This window comes from Saccostrea echinata, unplaced genomic scaffold (genome assembly GCF_033153115.1).
Source record: "Saccostrea echinata isolate AGI-Se365-2 ecotype Australia unplaced genomic scaffold, CSIRO_AGI_Sech_v1 ptg000041l, whole genome shotgun sequence".
NCBI classification, from domain to species: Eukaryota; Metazoa; Mollusca; class Bivalvia; order Ostreida; family Ostreidae; genus Saccostrea; species Saccostrea echinata.
The window spans coordinates 3,005,001-3,021,580 of NW_026889790.1; the positions used below are offsets into that span (position 1 = coordinate 3,005,001).

At 33.9% G+C, this 16,580-nt stretch overlaps 1 protein-coding gene across 2 annotated transcripts; it reads left to right on the forward strand.

Annotated features, from left to right (window-relative positions):
- Positions 1 to 1,570: 1,570 nt before the first annotated feature.
- On the forward strand, positions 1,571 to 16,556 carry LOC133200767 (alpha-N-acetylglucosaminidase-like). 2 transcript variants are annotated; one of them, XM_061336555.1, is made up of 21 exons: positions 1,571 to 1,689; positions 1,889 to 2,073; positions 2,553 to 2,700; positions 3,096 to 3,166; positions 3,373 to 3,534; positions 4,031 to 4,096; positions 5,369 to 5,432; positions 7,057 to 7,127; positions 7,355 to 7,429; positions 7,529 to 7,610; positions 7,876 to 8,025; positions 8,109 to 8,251; positions 8,454 to 8,526; positions 9,285 to 9,380; positions 10,405 to 10,490; positions 10,942 to 11,046; positions 11,207 to 11,390; positions 11,643 to 11,686; positions 11,811 to 11,868; positions 12,469 to 12,568; positions 14,262 to 16,556. In XM_061336555.1, exons 2-21 carry the CDS (start codon positions 1,946 to 1,948, stop codon positions 14,486 to 14,488), a joined length of 2,133 nt encoding a protein of 710 aa, XP_061192539.1. In that variant the 5' UTR covers positions 1,571 to 1,689; positions 1,889 to 1,945; the 3' UTR covers positions 14,489 to 16,556. The 2 variants fall into 2 exon arrangements, with proteins under 2 accessions (XP_061192539.1, XP_061192540.1); XM_061336556.1 differs by lacking the exons at positions 4,031 to 4,096; positions 9,285 to 9,380 and adding exons at positions 4,149 to 4,214; positions 9,430 to 9,525.
- Positions 16,557 to 16,580: the final 24 nt, after the last annotated feature.

Below are 16,580 nucleotides of genomic sequence, written 5' to 3' on the forward strand. Positions count from 1 at the left end.
TTGATGAATTGCTTTGAAACTCAGAATATTAATATATATTAGAAGTGAAGACAAGAAGACTTGATCAGCGCACACATGCATGCATGTGTGTGCACGTGCGCGCGCGTGCAATGAGTAAAAGGACAGATATACTTGATATAGCCATAACTTTCATATTTTTTGATGAAATGCTTCGATACTCAGGATATCAGGATATATTAAAAGTGTAGACAAGATGACATGGTCAGAATGTATATGCATGCACGTGTGCGCATGCGCATTGATTGAAATAACCAATAAAAATGATATAGACTTAACTTGCACATTTTTTAATGAATTGCTTTGGTTCTCAGATTATAAATATATATTAGAAGTGCACACAACATGACATGATCAGCGCACACATGCATGCACTTGCATGCACGTGCGTGTGCGTGCAATGAGTAGAATGACCAATATACTTGATATAGCCAAAATTTCCATATCTTTTGATGAAATACTTTAATACTCAGAATATAAGGATATATTAATAGTGAAGACAAGATGACATGGTCAGAATGCACATGCATGCACGTGCTCGCGTGCGCAATGATTGAAATAACCAATATAATCGATATAGACTTAACTTGTACATTTTTTGATGAATTGCATTGAAACTCAGAATATAAAGATATATTAGAAGTGTAGACTAGATGACATGGTCAGCGCACACATGCATGCACGTGCGTACGCGTGGAATGAGTAAAATTACCAATATACTTGCTATAACCATAACTTTTACATTTTTTGATGTAATGCTTTGATACTCAGAATATATAGACATATTATTAATGTAGAAAAGACGACATTGTCAACATGCACATGCATGCACGTGCACACGCATGCAACGCTAAAATGACCAATATACTTGATATAGCTGTAACTTTTATACTTTTTGATGAAATGCTTTGAACTCAAAATATGTAGATATATACTAATAGTATAGATAAGATGACACGGTCAACTTGGATATGCATGCACGTGCGCACGCTTGCAAAGCGTTAAATGACAGATATACTTAATATAGCCGAATTTTTTTTATCTTTTGATGAAATTTGAATATAAAGATGTATTGAAACTATTTGAAAGTGTAGACAAGTTGACATGGTCATTTTGTACATGCATGTCCGTGCGCGCGCGTGTAATGCGTAAAAAAACAATATACTTGATTGCCTTATTTAATGAAGCTTACAGGGAATAAGTCACCAAAAGGAAGTTGGGGAGCGTTTGGGGAACATCTGTAACGGTCCCCGTTACAATTAATACTAGTTCAGTTAGTTGTCCATGAACATGGATCCCACAAATTAAAATGATTCTACAGTACATCTACCTTAATTGTGTCCTACACTTCAATTGTTGGAGTTGATGTTTATAGATCCATGGTTTAATCCATGCCATATTCTGTATATTTATCATACACTTAACACAGGCAGATGTACTATAGTACCTTAATTTACAAACCTAAATATCACTGGTTGATCTTATATTAATAGGGTTTTTATTTCTAATTTAGATTTTGAGTCCTTGTCTCATTTAAAGCCAAAGGCTTCAACAGGAAAACAAGAGGAGGCAGCCAAAGATTTATTCCAGCGAGTTCTCGGATCTCGGGCTGATGAATTTAAGGTCAAAATCCAGGCAGATCTGGGACCAAAAGAGAAAGATACATTCATAGTAAGTCACAAGTGTGTTTATGCGCATCTTAACTTTGGTAAATTTGTAGTAAACTTGGATGGTTTAGATATTTCAGATGAGTGTAATAATCTTTTTTTTAAATATTTTTTTTCTAGCAGAGTATGACAAGTTAGAATTAAATACAATCAAGTACAGATATAATTAAAAGTGCAGTTTTTTGTTCTGTGGTTTTCTTTAGATCAATACACAAGAGAAGTATGTTGAGATCGTGGGAACGACGGGTGTGGCCACTGCGATGGGGCTGTATTACTACCTCACTAACTACTGTAACTGTCAGATTACTTGGGGAGGGAGACAGCTGGCTATCCCCTCACCCCTCCCAAAAGTTGAAGGGGGCAGTGTGAACATCACAACTAATGATAAGTATGTTTATGTTTACTAAAGAAGAGTTTTATAAAAGTGAAATTATGCCTCCTTCCTGACTTTAGAAAGAAACAAAAAAAAAAAATAATCACAAAATAAAAAGAAAGTACATAGTATAAATTGGGTAGCTATTAAATTTATACCTTAAACAGTTTCTGGCTTTACTGGAAATGTTTATTGCATATAATTTTTTACTTTAAATATTTTCTGTGTTGTTTCTTCTCTAGCTATTTTCTGAACATCAGAGTGTTGATGAAGACCAGGCTCCGGGGCCATAAATTTAGATGAGCTCACTTTTGATCTCAGTCTCACTTTTGTACTATTAATTCCTTTGGTAAAAGTGAGACTGAGATCAAAAGTGAGCTCGTCTAAGTTTTATGGCCCCGGAGCCAGTAATCATTTGTAAGACATATTGGTCTTGTTTTATAACAAGCTCTGCCGTGAGTCATCCTTAGATCTGATTGTTTTTTCTCTGTCAGGTTCCGGTTTTTCCAGAATGTATGTACTGTGAGTTACTCTTCTGTCTGGTTTCAATGGAAAGACTGGGAGACCTACATTGACTGGATGGCCATGAGAGGAATAAATCTGGCTCTAGCTTTCACTGGGCAGGAAGCCATATTCCAAAGGGTAAGTAACTGAAATGTTGTGAAATTTTTCATCTATGTTTTTTTTTTCTGTTAATTGTAGTAATCCACCTTAAAATTTTTTACTGTGCATTTTTGTGGAATAGAATAATTTTGATGATTTACATTTGAAAACAAAATTAGAAGTCCATCCTGTTTTGTACCTAGGTTTACATGGGAATTAAGTTTAAAAATTTTTATGCACAGATATGTATAGGAATTGACTTTGCTCTGTCATATTTGTGTGTTTACATGAGAATCTATTGTACAATATTCTATGCACTGTGCATAGGAATTGATTTTATGCATATTTACATAGATTAATTACACAATTTTTAGACATAGATGTAGGTTTACCTAGTGATGAAGTAATTTTTACATATAATGTTTTTGACACAGGTTTATATGGGTCTTGGTTTTACTATGGAGGATATGCAGAATCACTTTGGAGGACCTGCCTTCTTAGCTTGGTGAGACTAACTAAGATTTTAGATTGCAGAAGTACCGGTAGTTAATCTCAATTGGCATGTTAACGGTGTATTTGCCTGCATTATTTAAAATAAAAGATTAATTGTACATGTATAATCTGTTGAACAGAGTACACTGATAAAACACAGCTACATGTACTAATGTATCCTCATTAATTTGTATCAATCTTATTTGGCCACTGCTTCAGGTCCAGGATGGGGAACATGCATGGTTGGGGTGGTCCTATCACACAGAACTGGATAGATGACCAGCTGATTTTACAACACAAGATCCTGGAGCGTATGAGGTCCCTGGGGATGATCCCGGTCCTCCCAGGATTTGCTGGTCATGTCCCTGAGGCCACAGTTCTGTAAGTCAATCTATTGATGAAAATAATAAATACTGGTAGTTTTAAGTTAACCATGGAAACCATTAATATCAGAAAGTGATGGCAGCTCATTTGTCACTCAGAAGTTAGCATTATCTAAAGTGTGATTTGGATCAGTAATTACTCAGGCAGGGTCAAGGTCAGCTTCCTTACATTTGTGCATTTTGTGGTATTCCTTTTCAGAAATCAAGCTGACCAGTGAAATCTTTATTCTACAGAATTTTATAAAAATGCCTGATTTTTTCAAATGTAGAATGTACAAAATTTCATAATTATGCAATTTACATTTACTGATTTTCTATGCTAATTGAGATAATTTCTTCGTGCCAGCTAGATTTGTAAAATAAGGAGATATATTTCCAGGAGGTATCCCAAGGCTAATGTGTCCAGGTTGACAGACTGGGCAGGTTTTAACCAAACCTATTGCTGGTAAGTCCAGAATTCCCATAATGCCTTCACTACCTTGGCTTTTTTCCAGGCACTATCCGACAGCCAATGTGTCTCGCCTCCGAGACTGGGGACATTTCAACAAGACATACTGCTGGTAAGGCCACCTATCCCACAATTCTCCTCACTTCCTGTTGCTTTTTTTCCAGACACTTCCCTATGGCCAATGTATCTCGAATGCGAGACTGGATGTATTTTAACAAGACATACTGCTGGTAATATAAAGTAAACACACAGAATGGTGGCCATTGGGTTTATATCTATACAGATGCCTTGTTATTTAGGGTTGTGCATTAAGAACAAAATTAATTTGTATCGTAAGGTATAATGGCTTTTGGAGACATTGTAATGTAGGAATTGTGATTGTCTGCCTGTTTATCAATGTGTCTGTTAAACTTCCTTAGTTTTATTTCCTTGTTTACTTTAATCTTCCAGTTATCAAAAATGTTAAGCTGTGTATATATATACTTGTATATATATTCATTCCACACCTTACATACACTGTATTTTACTGAAAATCCTCATTCAGGAGTTCCTTCCTGACATAATTTATCACATAGCGGGAATGTTTATGTAACTAACTTTGATGTTGCTTGTTTATAACATGGCATGACTAGTGCTTAATGAAATTGATGATTTTTTACTAGGGAACTACTAGATAGTAGCGTAGTAAATGTACTTATATCCTTTATAATAATTTGTAAGATCAATTTTGATTGCAGTAAATCCCAGTACATCCTTGATTGTGCTGGATAATATTAGTTATCCAGGTCCAATCAAGGGTAATCTGGGATTTACCCCAGGTTTTGTTCCATACACCCTTCAGCCTAAGGGTGTATGGAATACAATCCGTGATAAATCCCTGTACACCCTTGATTGAATCTGGATAATGAATTTATTTCCTATAGCCAAATAAATTCTTTGTAAACCCAAGTCCTATCAATGATATTTCAAACTATGGATAAGATTTGCTACATGCTACAATGCATCGTGACGTCATGTTATTTGCTTTTTGTGATGGAGAAACTATGCATTGTGATGTCAATTTTTTTTTACCACTAGCTGGCTCAAGTCGGGTGTACAGAAAATTATACCCGGCTTGCAAACCAATCAAACTGTGTGATACAAGCTACCTAGGAAATAACTTATTTGTTTGTTTGACCAGATATTGTTGCAGTAAAGAGTCAAATTACTGTCCTCTTGTAATTGTAGCACATCTGATAAAGAGATCACACTTCCCTATAAAGATGTTGTCATTATTGATGTTAATTATGTTAGATGTAGAACATTTAGTGAAAACAGGGAGGTTGATTCTCTGAATTGGTAATACATGGCAGAATTTAATTCAATATTTATTTGGTTATCATAGTAACTACCTACTGGACTTCAATGATCCCTTGTTTATGAAGATTGCAGTTCGTCTTATAAAAGAGGTATGTATTTCTAATTTTAAAAGAGAAATATTTTACCAATTAGTGAAAGATATCATTTTTATGCCCCGCCATGAATATGGCCAGGGCATATAGTGTTAGACATGTCTGCCTTCTGTCCTTCCATCCTTCCCTCTGTCCTTCCATCACGCTTTGCATTTAGCTCAGTTCAAAGCTCAGTTTCAAAGAACTATCCAAGATATTTTCATCAAACTTCATATGCTGATAGATATTGATGAGAGCTATGCAACTGCATCAACATTTTTTGACCTTGACCTTTGCTTTGACCTTGACCTCACTTTTCCTAAATTAGTGTTTAGCTCAGTTTTAAAGATACCATTTAATATAGTGTAAGGCCATTCCAAGTTTTTTCTATGTTTAGCATCCACCCATCTTTCAAAAACCTACCTACCTATTCACAAAAAACACACAAGCCAAATAATAAAACACATTCTATATAGTCTTTAAAATGACGTCATTCAAAGTATTTGATTTCATAAATCTATTACTCTCGTAGAAAGATCTATTCTTCAGCAAAAACAAGGTATTAAATGCTTAAAATATACCTTATATGACATATTGTAAACAGATACTTACATAAATTGATAGAATTTAAAGATTTTGACCTGAATATTCAATTTCAGGACTCCTGATTTTGTTTGTTTTTTCTGATATGGAGTGTCAAAAACCAAAGCGCACGCGGACGCTAAACACAGAAAAAACTTGGAATGACCTAATCAAACTTCAAATGTTGATACATATTGACGAGAGCTATTCAACTGCATCAACAATTTTTGACCTTGACCTTTCCTTTGACCTTGACCTCACTTTTCTTAATTTAGTGTTTAGCTCAGTTTTTAAGATACCATTCAATATAGTGTAATCAAACTTCACATGTTGATACATACTGATGAGAGCTATGCAACTGCATCAACATTTGACCTTGAGCTTTCCTTTGACCTTGACCTCACTTTCTTAAATTAGTGTTTAGCTCAGTTTTAAAGAAACCATTCAGGATAGTATTATCAAACTTCATATGCTGATACATACTGAAGTAAGTAATTCAACTGCATCAACATTTTTGACCTTGACCTTTCATTTGACCTTGACCTTACTTTTATCAATTTGTGTTTAACTCAGTTTTAAATAAACCATTCAAAATATTTTTTATCAAACTTAATATGCTGATATGTATTTGTGAGAACTATTCAACTGCATCAAAAATGTTTGACCTTGAACTTTCCTGTGACCTTGACCTCACTTTTCTTAAATTTGCATTTTGCTTAGTTTTAAAGAAACCATTTAAGATGTATTTATGTAAGCTTATGCACTTATACATAATTTGGTGAGAATTTATCATCTATATCCAACTTTTTAGATTTCAATGTCAAAGTAACTATTCAAGTTATTCTCGTCAAATTTCATACACTAATACAAATTTTCATGTTGCATTACTAATATACCCTCGGTGGGGCATTCATGTCCTATGGACATATTTCTATTTTTTTTATATTTCTGCAAAATGAATTAAGATAAAACTAATGCTTATACATGTACAATATGTGTAATACATCTTTTTAAAGAAAACTGTAGTAGAAATGATTGTTTAATTCTGTGTTTTTTACAGATGGAGTATGAGTTTGGTGTAGATCATGTGTACAGTGTAGATACTTTTAATGAAATGGAACCAAGGTCAAAGTGAGTAAAATTAATCCTGTATATCAAACTCTGTGTCAAGTTATCATCCCTAAAATGATTTGATACTGGTTAAAGGTAGATTACAGTACATGTATTCACTAGTCATACATGCAATAATTTTGTTAGCGGTGTTACCTGGTAAATTTTTTTTTTTTATGTGATAGGTTCCACAAACTGTTACAACTTACATATGGTATTGCATCTTACATCTGTTTTTTCTTTCTCAGTTCCACTGAATATTTAGCTCTATCGGGCCGTACTATCTACAAGAGTCTGAAAGAAGGAGACTCTAAGGCCATCTGGTGAGCATGAAAGCATTCAAATCTCGATTAAAAAAATTTCAGCTATTGAAAAGAAACAAGTGGATAAAAGTTGCCATGTGATTTTCACTACTTCTGTAGGTTGATGCAGGGATGGCTATTTATAGATGAAGGATTCTGGAAACCACCCCAGATGAAAGCTCTTTTGACTTCTGTTCCACAGGTAAACTTTGAAACTATATGTTTTATCATGATTCTGTGTTCACTAAATAAGGTCTCTGAATCTGCCTGAGTGATGTATAAATTGTACTTCTCAAACAGCAGTACAGGTTTTGTGAATCATCCAGCCTTCTCGCTGAATCTTCAGAAAAGATCAGAAGGGGCTCTCAGTGCTGAGTTGCTGGAGGACTGGGGGGGGATTGGAATAATAATGTTGATAGGTTAGTTAATACAGATATTTCATTATGTTTTGGTTATGTGTTTTTCAGGGGGAAATGATTATCTTAGATCTGTACTCTGAGATCATCCCTATCTTCACCAGGACAGAGTCGTATTACGGTCAGCCATTTATCTGGTGTATGTTACATGACTTTGGTGGGACAATGGAGCTGTATGGAGCCTTAAAACTAATTAATGAGGTAAATATTGGAGTGCTGAAACATATTGATAATGATATTTACAAATTCGAATATATATATTGGTATAATGGCAATTTTTTTAGGGTCCCTTCAATGGCAGGGCATACCCTAACAGTTCTATGATTGGTTTGGGGATGACTCCTGAGGGGATCTTCCAAAATGAGGTCATTTACGAATTCTTCACAGAAAATGTGTGGAGAAAAGAACCCCGAGATATATCATCATGGTAGGTATATTTATTTATTGACACATTAATGCAAAGTACTGTAGTAGTTTTTAGTAACAGGAATTATTTTCTTGGAAAATAAAGTGTCATCCCATTTAAAAATGAAGCAGTAGATGAATTTCTACAAATTAACCCTCTTTTCCTTCAGTTACAGTAGCTGTATTACACATTGGAAATCATTCATATATTTTTTTTTTTGCAGGATCAGCAAGTATGTCCTGAATAGATATGGGAAGACAAATAAGTTTATAGATCTAGCCTGGCAATATCTAAAGGTGAGAAAGCAAGTTACTATAAATAGCCTTTGGTATTTTGGATCAGCTTATTATAGAAAAAAATTACCTGCTACCGGGTATTAAACTGTGCATGTGCCTGTATATAACTACTATAATATTCTGGTAAATTGGATCAGCTTAGTACAGAAAAATACCTGCAATGTACATGTCCTGTATATACATGTAACTGCGGATCTGTTTTAATGTTATTTCATCTGAAACTGAATGTTAAGGAGATGATGATGAAATGTGATGAATTTAATGCTTGCTTATAAAGACTACAGGTATTTAGAAATGATGTCAGTGTAATGCATGCATACTACTGTTGCAAAACTGTTAGACAGAAATGGTCCATCAATGTTTGGGTATACCGTTTGTGATTACAAAAGCCATTTGAACGTTGTGTATAAGCTTAGTATTATATTGTCACAATGCAATAAATACTCAACAGGCCTGCACATGTCTTTCACTATTTTTAATGATTTGATGCTTACAATGAAGCATATATATTTTAAAATTATTGAAATGAAATGCCTCTCTGTTTTAGAATTTTAGAAAGATTAAAGAATTTTTAACAGAATTCATAATTTTAAAGAAATTTTAAGATTTTTAGAAAGATTAGTAGTTTTAAAATATATTAGAATAATAAATAGCTTTTTATAGCTTTAAAGTAAATAACATATATTTTAAATCCAAATTATTGTTTTAAATATGTCATAATGTTTGACTTCAATTAAACTTTGACCTCTCTCTATCAGAACAGTGTGTACAACAATTCTGACAATCTTAAGGACCATGATTCCCAAACGATCCCTGTCACCCGCCCCCGCCTCTCTCCCTTGCTGAAACCTGATGTAAGTACCTGGTCAGGGTCTCTAATATGTTTGTTCTGTGTTTGTATAGCTTGGGGTTTACAACAACACTGATTTTCTACATGACAACAACATAGACATTATAGTCACAACTTTACCTCGAATGACTCCATTGATTCAGCAGGATGTAAGTACATGTGTACCCATGTAGGAGTAGAATCCTGACCCAACTTGAAAATTTTCTTTCTTTATCACCTTTTTCACATACTGGCACAATTGCTTAACATTCTGAATGTGTTATAGGAGCATAAACACAGATTTAAACTTTTGTATCCTTCAAAATTTTTGGTAGAATTTTATAACTGACATGCTGTGAGAGTATTTCAGACCAACTATTATAAAAGTGTGTTTAAATTTATTATCTGAATATTATCAAAACTATGAATTTCAGGTGTGTTTGATTGTCATGCATCCTTGCACTTTCACAAACTAAAATATCCTTAATATTTATGAGAAGTGGGAAAATTGTGGTGTATTGATAAAAGACATTAAAACTTTAATCAAGAAATGTTAGAATAGGAATATAAGCCAAAACCAACACATCAGTGTTGTTTGTTAAAGTTCAGTGATGTGTGTAGTGCTGGCAAATCGATCACTCCATCAACATAAAGAGTAACAGAGCTCCAGCCCATGTTTACAAACATAGGTATTTGGTGTAAGGTTTTGACGAATGCCGTTTCATTGAATATTGAGAATTTTCATGTGATTCAAATCATTAAAACTGCATTTATTTTTAAAATAAATACAAAGAGAAATTCAAAATTGTTAATAAAACGACAAAGTAAGCGTGTCTATGTCCCTTAAAGAAGATTTTCTAAAGTAAGAAGAATGATGTATTATAATGCTACTGATTGTAATAACTTCAGAGGAGTGATTTACTCTCCATATTTTCTTTGTGTTAATTCCTGTACAGACCTCCAGGGATCGACCAACTGTATTACTTTCACAATCAGAAAATAACATTGAAACAAGGTCTGTTTATTGAGGTAGAGTTATTTCCCTTTAGGTATGGTTTAACCCTGAGGATCTATACGTTGCCTGGGATATCATGACCTTGAACTTAGATGATTTCAGCAACAGCTCACTGTTCATGTAAGTAGTATGTTGCCTGGGATATCATGACCTTGAACTTAGATGATTTCAGCAACAGCTCACTGTTCATGTAAGTACTGTAGATTCCTTATTTTACGCGAGTACTTAATATCGCAAAATGGCCCAAGGGCATCAAATCGTGAGAACAATAATTCGCGAATGGGTGATTTGTATAGAGATTTTACATACATTAAAGCACCATAATAATAAAAGCGAGTACTTTTATTTCGCGAGTGGTGCTTCTCACATAATTACACAATAATTTTTCCTCGCGTATATTTAGGAATCTACAGTAGTAATAAGTAACCAGGAGTGTAATATGGGTGAAAAATGATAATCTGTTTTACATGCAACATAAACATAAAAAAAAGGTTTTTATTCAACTATTTATGTCTATTATTTATTCCAAGTTGAAATAAATGTATATCAATTATCATTGTTGTATTCATAGGTATGACATAGTGGACGTGACACGTAACAGTTTACAGATTCTGTCCATTAAATACTACACTGATTTAGTATATGCTTTTGGTCGGGGTGATATTAATGCTGTAGAGTAAGTCATACTGTTTTAATATTTTCAAACAATTTACCAGAAATTTCATAGATGCACAAAATGTTTGCAAATTTATTTTTTCAAAACTTGTATTTTGTAATTATTTTTAATGATGTCGTGCATTGGCAAAGAGATCTGTTCAGTGTTTGTTTATTTTTAGATCTCTGGGGAATAAATTACTAGGGTTACTTAGTGACATGGACACTGTGCTAGGGTCTGATTCTCACTTCCTGTTGGGACGCTGGTTGAAGGCAGCCACAGACAATGCTATGGACATGCAGGATAACTGGTTCCTACAATTTAATGCAAGAAACCAGATTACATTGTGGGGTCCTAGAGGGGAGGTTTGTCTCTCATATAATCATCAGACTTATGCAGCTCAAATTAATCTGTTTCGGTTCAACTAAAAAAAAATATGAATAGCTACTGTTTGATAAATGCAAAGGGAAAGTATCTTAAACTCTTTGTTTGATATAAACGTACATGTACATGGGATTGAACCTTTGGCATGTGACGGTTCCCTTACACACACACTGTGATTGCAAGTAGTGTAAAAATTATCAATTTAAACAGTGGTCATAATTTGTGTTTTGTAGATTCGAGATTATGCTTGTAAACAGTGGTCTGGACTTATTAAGGAGTAAGTATCAGTACTTTAAAGATTTCAGTGTGTCAGTATTCAGAACTTAAACATTTGTAGAATCATGACTTTTCCATTTAAGAACTTATTGATTTACTTTATTTTTGGATTCTTCTTCTTTTAGCTACTACTTACCTCGCTGGGAGATCTTTGTTAATTACACAATGGATATAATGATACATGTAAGTCAAAGTGAAAGTAAATCTACCTTTATGAATCACAGGTTCATGTGACCAGGTCAACAGTAACACGTACAGTAGGGTAAAATGAGTGGTTTACCCCCACAATTATTTGCAACTTACTGAGTAATATATTTCTTAATTATTTCTTGAACATTGAAAAAAAAAGATTAACAGTCTTTAATGGCAATTTCGTTCTATAAGGTGTGAGTACTTATGTAATTATGTAAGATATTTTCCTTGTGGTATATTAAAGATCAACATTTACTTTAAAAGTTATTTTATTCTTTTATAATTTCAAAGACAGTTTTCATTGAAAATAAAATGACTGAAGCTAGAAGTATTTTTAAGATGAAGTGATATATCCATATTATGAATTGATATTATGAATTATGAATTGATATATACACTGCTGTAATATGTGGTCAGAATATGCCTATAATATTCTTAAGTTGTGAATTTAAGTTGAGTGAATTTTTGGTTGGAAAAGTGAATAATGCTTTATATATTAAATACATACAGTTAAGAACTAGAGTATTCTCTGACAGATTGTAGGGTTTATTGTAGAAAGACCAATATATGTTATATCAAATTCTTTTTCAGAATAAAACTTACAATGCCACAGAGCTGAATATAATGATGTATGAGAAAGTAGAATTTCCATTTAGTTACAGACTTGACCAGTATCCCACAGAACCCCAGGGTAAGAACCATATATATATATAAATTGTTGCTAAAATTCCTCAGAGCAAGGTAGGGATCAGTAATTAACTCTGCTAAAATTCCTCAGAGTAAGGTAGGGATCAGTTATTAACTCTGCTAAAATTCCTTAGAGTAAAGTAGGGATCGGTTATTAACTCTGCTAAAATTCCTCAGAGTAAAGTAGGGATCAGTTATTAACTCTGCTAAAATTCCTCAGAGTAAGGTAGGGATCGGTTATTAATTCTGCTAAAATTCCTCAGAGTAAAGTAGGGATCAGTTATTAACTCTGCTAAAATTCCTCAGAGTAAGGTAGGGATCGGTTATTAATTCTGCTAAAATTCCTCAGAGTAAAGTAGGGATCAGTTATTAACTCTGCTAAAATTCCCCAGAGTAAGGTAGGGATCAGTTATTAACTGCTGCTAGAATTCATCAGAACAAGGTAGGGATCAGTCATTAACTCTGCTACAATTTCTCAGAGTAAGGTAGGGATCAGTTATTAACTTCACTAAAATTCCTCAGAGTTAACTAGGGATCTGTTATTAACTCTGCTACAATTCATCAGAGTAAGGTAAGGATTGGTTATTAACTCTGCTAAAGTTCCTCAGAGTAAGGTAGGGATCAGTAATTAACTCTGCTACAATTCCTCAGAGTAAGGTAGGGGTTGGTTATTAACTCTGCTAAAGTTCCTCAGAGTAAGGTAAGGATTGGTTATTAACTCTGCTAAAGTTCCTCAGAGTAAGGTAGGGATCAGTAATTAACTCTGCTACAATTCCTCAGAGTAAGGTAGGGATCAGTAATTAATTGCTCCTAGAACCCCTCAAATTAGGGTAAGGATTATCATTAACTGCTTCTACAATTCCTCAGAATAGGATAAGGATCAGTTATTTACTGTTGTTACAAATGTAGGGAGTTGCTACAATTCCTCAGAGTAGTCCAGGGACCAGGCTCCGGGGCCATAAAACTTGGACAAGCTCACTTTTGATCTCAGTCTCACTTTTACTAAAGGAATATATAAGGGGAAAGTGAGAATGAGATTAAAAGTGAGATCATCTAAGTTTTATGGCCCCAGAGCCAGACCACTTATTTAACGCTGCTTAAAATTCTTTAGATTAACTAAGATAGGGAGAAATCATTAACTGTTGCTATAATTCCTAAGATTAGGGCACAGATCAGTTATTAACTGTCTGGGAGAAATTCTTCAGAGTTGGGTAAGGATCATTGCTTAACTGCTGATTAAAATTCCTAGGAGTAGATTAGGGATCAGTCATTAACTACTGCTACAATGGTAGGGAGCTCCTACAATTCCTCAAAGTAGGGTAGGGGTCAGTTAATAAATTCTGCTTGCAATTTTTTTGGAGAAGAAAAGTATTTGCCTCTTATGATTTTGTTCTTCTTTGTGGTATGGAAATCTTACCCAGTCAAGCAATACAATGATTTACTTTATAAAAATATACATGTAGTCAGCAGTTTTAGTGTTGAACTTTTCATTAATCATGTAAAAGGGTAACATTATCAGGAAAGGGAGGTTTTATTTAGATGATTGTGACCTTCCTGTGACCTCTGTGTACATAAGTTCATAATTCAGTTTTCTCTCTTTTGAAGAATAATTTCCTCTGAAAAACTACAATTACTCTGGATGAAGCTTTTGTTTGTTGAGTGAATTTTGCTGATTGATTTATTTCTGTATTGATCAGGTGACAGTGTAGCCATTGTCAAGTCTCTACACCAGAAATACAGACCTGAAACTCTGTCCGATTTCTTTCAAACTCTACAGAAAGCCACAGACGAGAGACACAGAAAGGACAAACGAAACTGGATCGAAAGGAAATATGGCTCACGAATGAAACAGCCTAAAAAGAAAATTTCTCCATATAATCCACAACTTCATCGTATTGTTAATAAGGATCTGGTGCTTAATTAGTCATTTCTCAGTGGGTGTATATTTTATGAGAATACAAGTAAATGTGGACAGATGTTTGAAAAGTGTAATAGATTTACATTTTATTCTGTGTATTACTTGTAAATGTGGGTAAAATGGTATATCTGAGTATAACTATGGGTTTTGTGTAAAAGTATATCAGTATAACTTACTGGGTATTATGTAAATGGTTAGTGTCATAATTGGGTAATTTTTTAAGATGGGGCCCATTTCATATCCAAAGATTCATTTAATAGAAGTACATGTATTTTCACAGGGTCTTAACCCTGTTGATTGGTAGTCATTGACAGTTTAATGCTTTGCATAACAAGAGTCACATGATGTTATATATGTACTGGGATTGAAAAATATAATTTCTTTTACATGAACATGTATAAAGTATTTAATTTCAAAATTGTTAAACCTGTTTAAAAAAAAAATTGCACTTAAAGCCTAAAGCCAGACATCTGCAGGAATTCACAGGATTTTTGTCAGCCATAATGTGAAGAATGTTTGTGTTTTTAAGTGTTAACAAAATGTGTTTCATGAGCTCTTATAGCAATACATGTAATAGTACTTAAGATACAAGCTTGTCTGTGATACTGTGATAATTTTGTGGTGGTTAGGTTGTCTGCACCACCATTGTGATGTTTAGTCACACAGATGTCATGTTGTGCTTCATGTTACTGGTCAATGAAATTCAAGTACTGTACAACTTGGGGTGCTATATCATGTCATATATAAATTTATATTGGGGTACTTAGTTATGGGGAATGCATATAAATGTTTCTTGAATGTTTAATGCATGCTCCCACATCAAAATTCTTATATTAATCATGTCTCGAGTATTGATTTGCTTGTATTTGTAATTTTCATTTTTTTAGGTCACATGAGTCATGAGTCACTCAGGTGACCTATTGCTATATGTCTGTTTTTGTAAATCATTGGGCATTGAACAGATGAACCAATTTTAACCAATTTTAATATGTAGCATCTATGGGTCAAAATTGTGAATTTCATGCCCCCCCCCCCCCCCCCTTCTGTGTCTGAGGGGTGGGGCTAAAACCATCAAAATTAATACAATCTTCAAAAATCTTCCTTACTCCTAGACATCAGACAGTCAAACTGTTGGCATGATTATAACAATGAGTCCTTTACTAAAATTTGAACTTTGTGGCCCCTGAGTCTGGGTTCTGGTGTTAGGGTGGGGCTCCAGGATAATATGGTGAAAATGCATTATTTCTTTGAAAATCTTCTCTGCTCCTGGGTATTAAGTAAACAAACTAAGTTGTGTGTTAAAATGAGCAAGAATGCTTCTTCTAAAACTGTGAATTTCAGGGCCCCTGGGTAAGGGGATCTTTTTTAGGGAGGGGCTCTATTGATTATAAAGTGAAAATGCATAAATTCTTTTAAAATCTTCTTCATTGCCCTTGATTATTTAGCAGGCAAACTATATATTACATGGCTATGATGAGCAAGGATGCCTCTTTTAATTTTGTGAAATTCATGGCCCCTGATCGAGTAAGGAGGTTCTGGTGTTGGGGCGGTGAGTGAAAATAGTGAAAAGGTATTGTTTCTTTGAAAATCTTCTCCTTTGCTGGGTGTTTTTTAAAAGCAAATATACCCATCTTTCAATTTCTTTTATTTTCTACTTCTGTGGATCCTTGACGATGTTGTAGCTGTATACATACTATACTCAGATGACCGTTAAAGCGTTTAGGCTTCTTGTTTAAATTAAAGGAAACATTCCAATAATGCTTACCTAGCTTGCATTCATTAATTTTTTTTAATTGTGAACAATATGTGTAGCTAGCTGCCAACAGGAGCTCGCTGCTCTTACAGTTGTATAATAATGAACAGTGCTTGACAGTTTATTTGATATTTGGATCTGTTTTAATTATATTCTTTTTTCGTCGACTCTCATGATGAAAGTAATGCTGCTTTAAACGAATTCTTGTTATTCAAGTCCTGGTTGTAATTTATGTCAGGTATGGACATTATACATATAAATCATGAAGGATGATGCCCTGTCTGGATGATGTTACAGAGAAATAAAAGTACAAATTCTAAACCTTGCATGTTTATTATTTCATTA

Bases quoted from the DNA above. Each gene is read 5' to 3' on its own strand.
- LOC133200767 (XM_061336555.1), top strand. From the start codon at position 1,946: ATGGGGCTGTATTACTACCTCACTAACTACTGTAACTGTCAGATTACT. The intron at 10,491-10,941 runs GTAAGTAGTATG...TTGTATTCATAG, and splicing joins AGCAACAGCTCACTGTTCAT to GTATGACATAGTGGACGTGA. The intron at 11,047-11,206 runs GTAAGTCATACT...GTTTATTTTTAG, and splicing joins GGTGATATTAATGCTGTAGA to ATCTCTGGGGAATAAATTAC.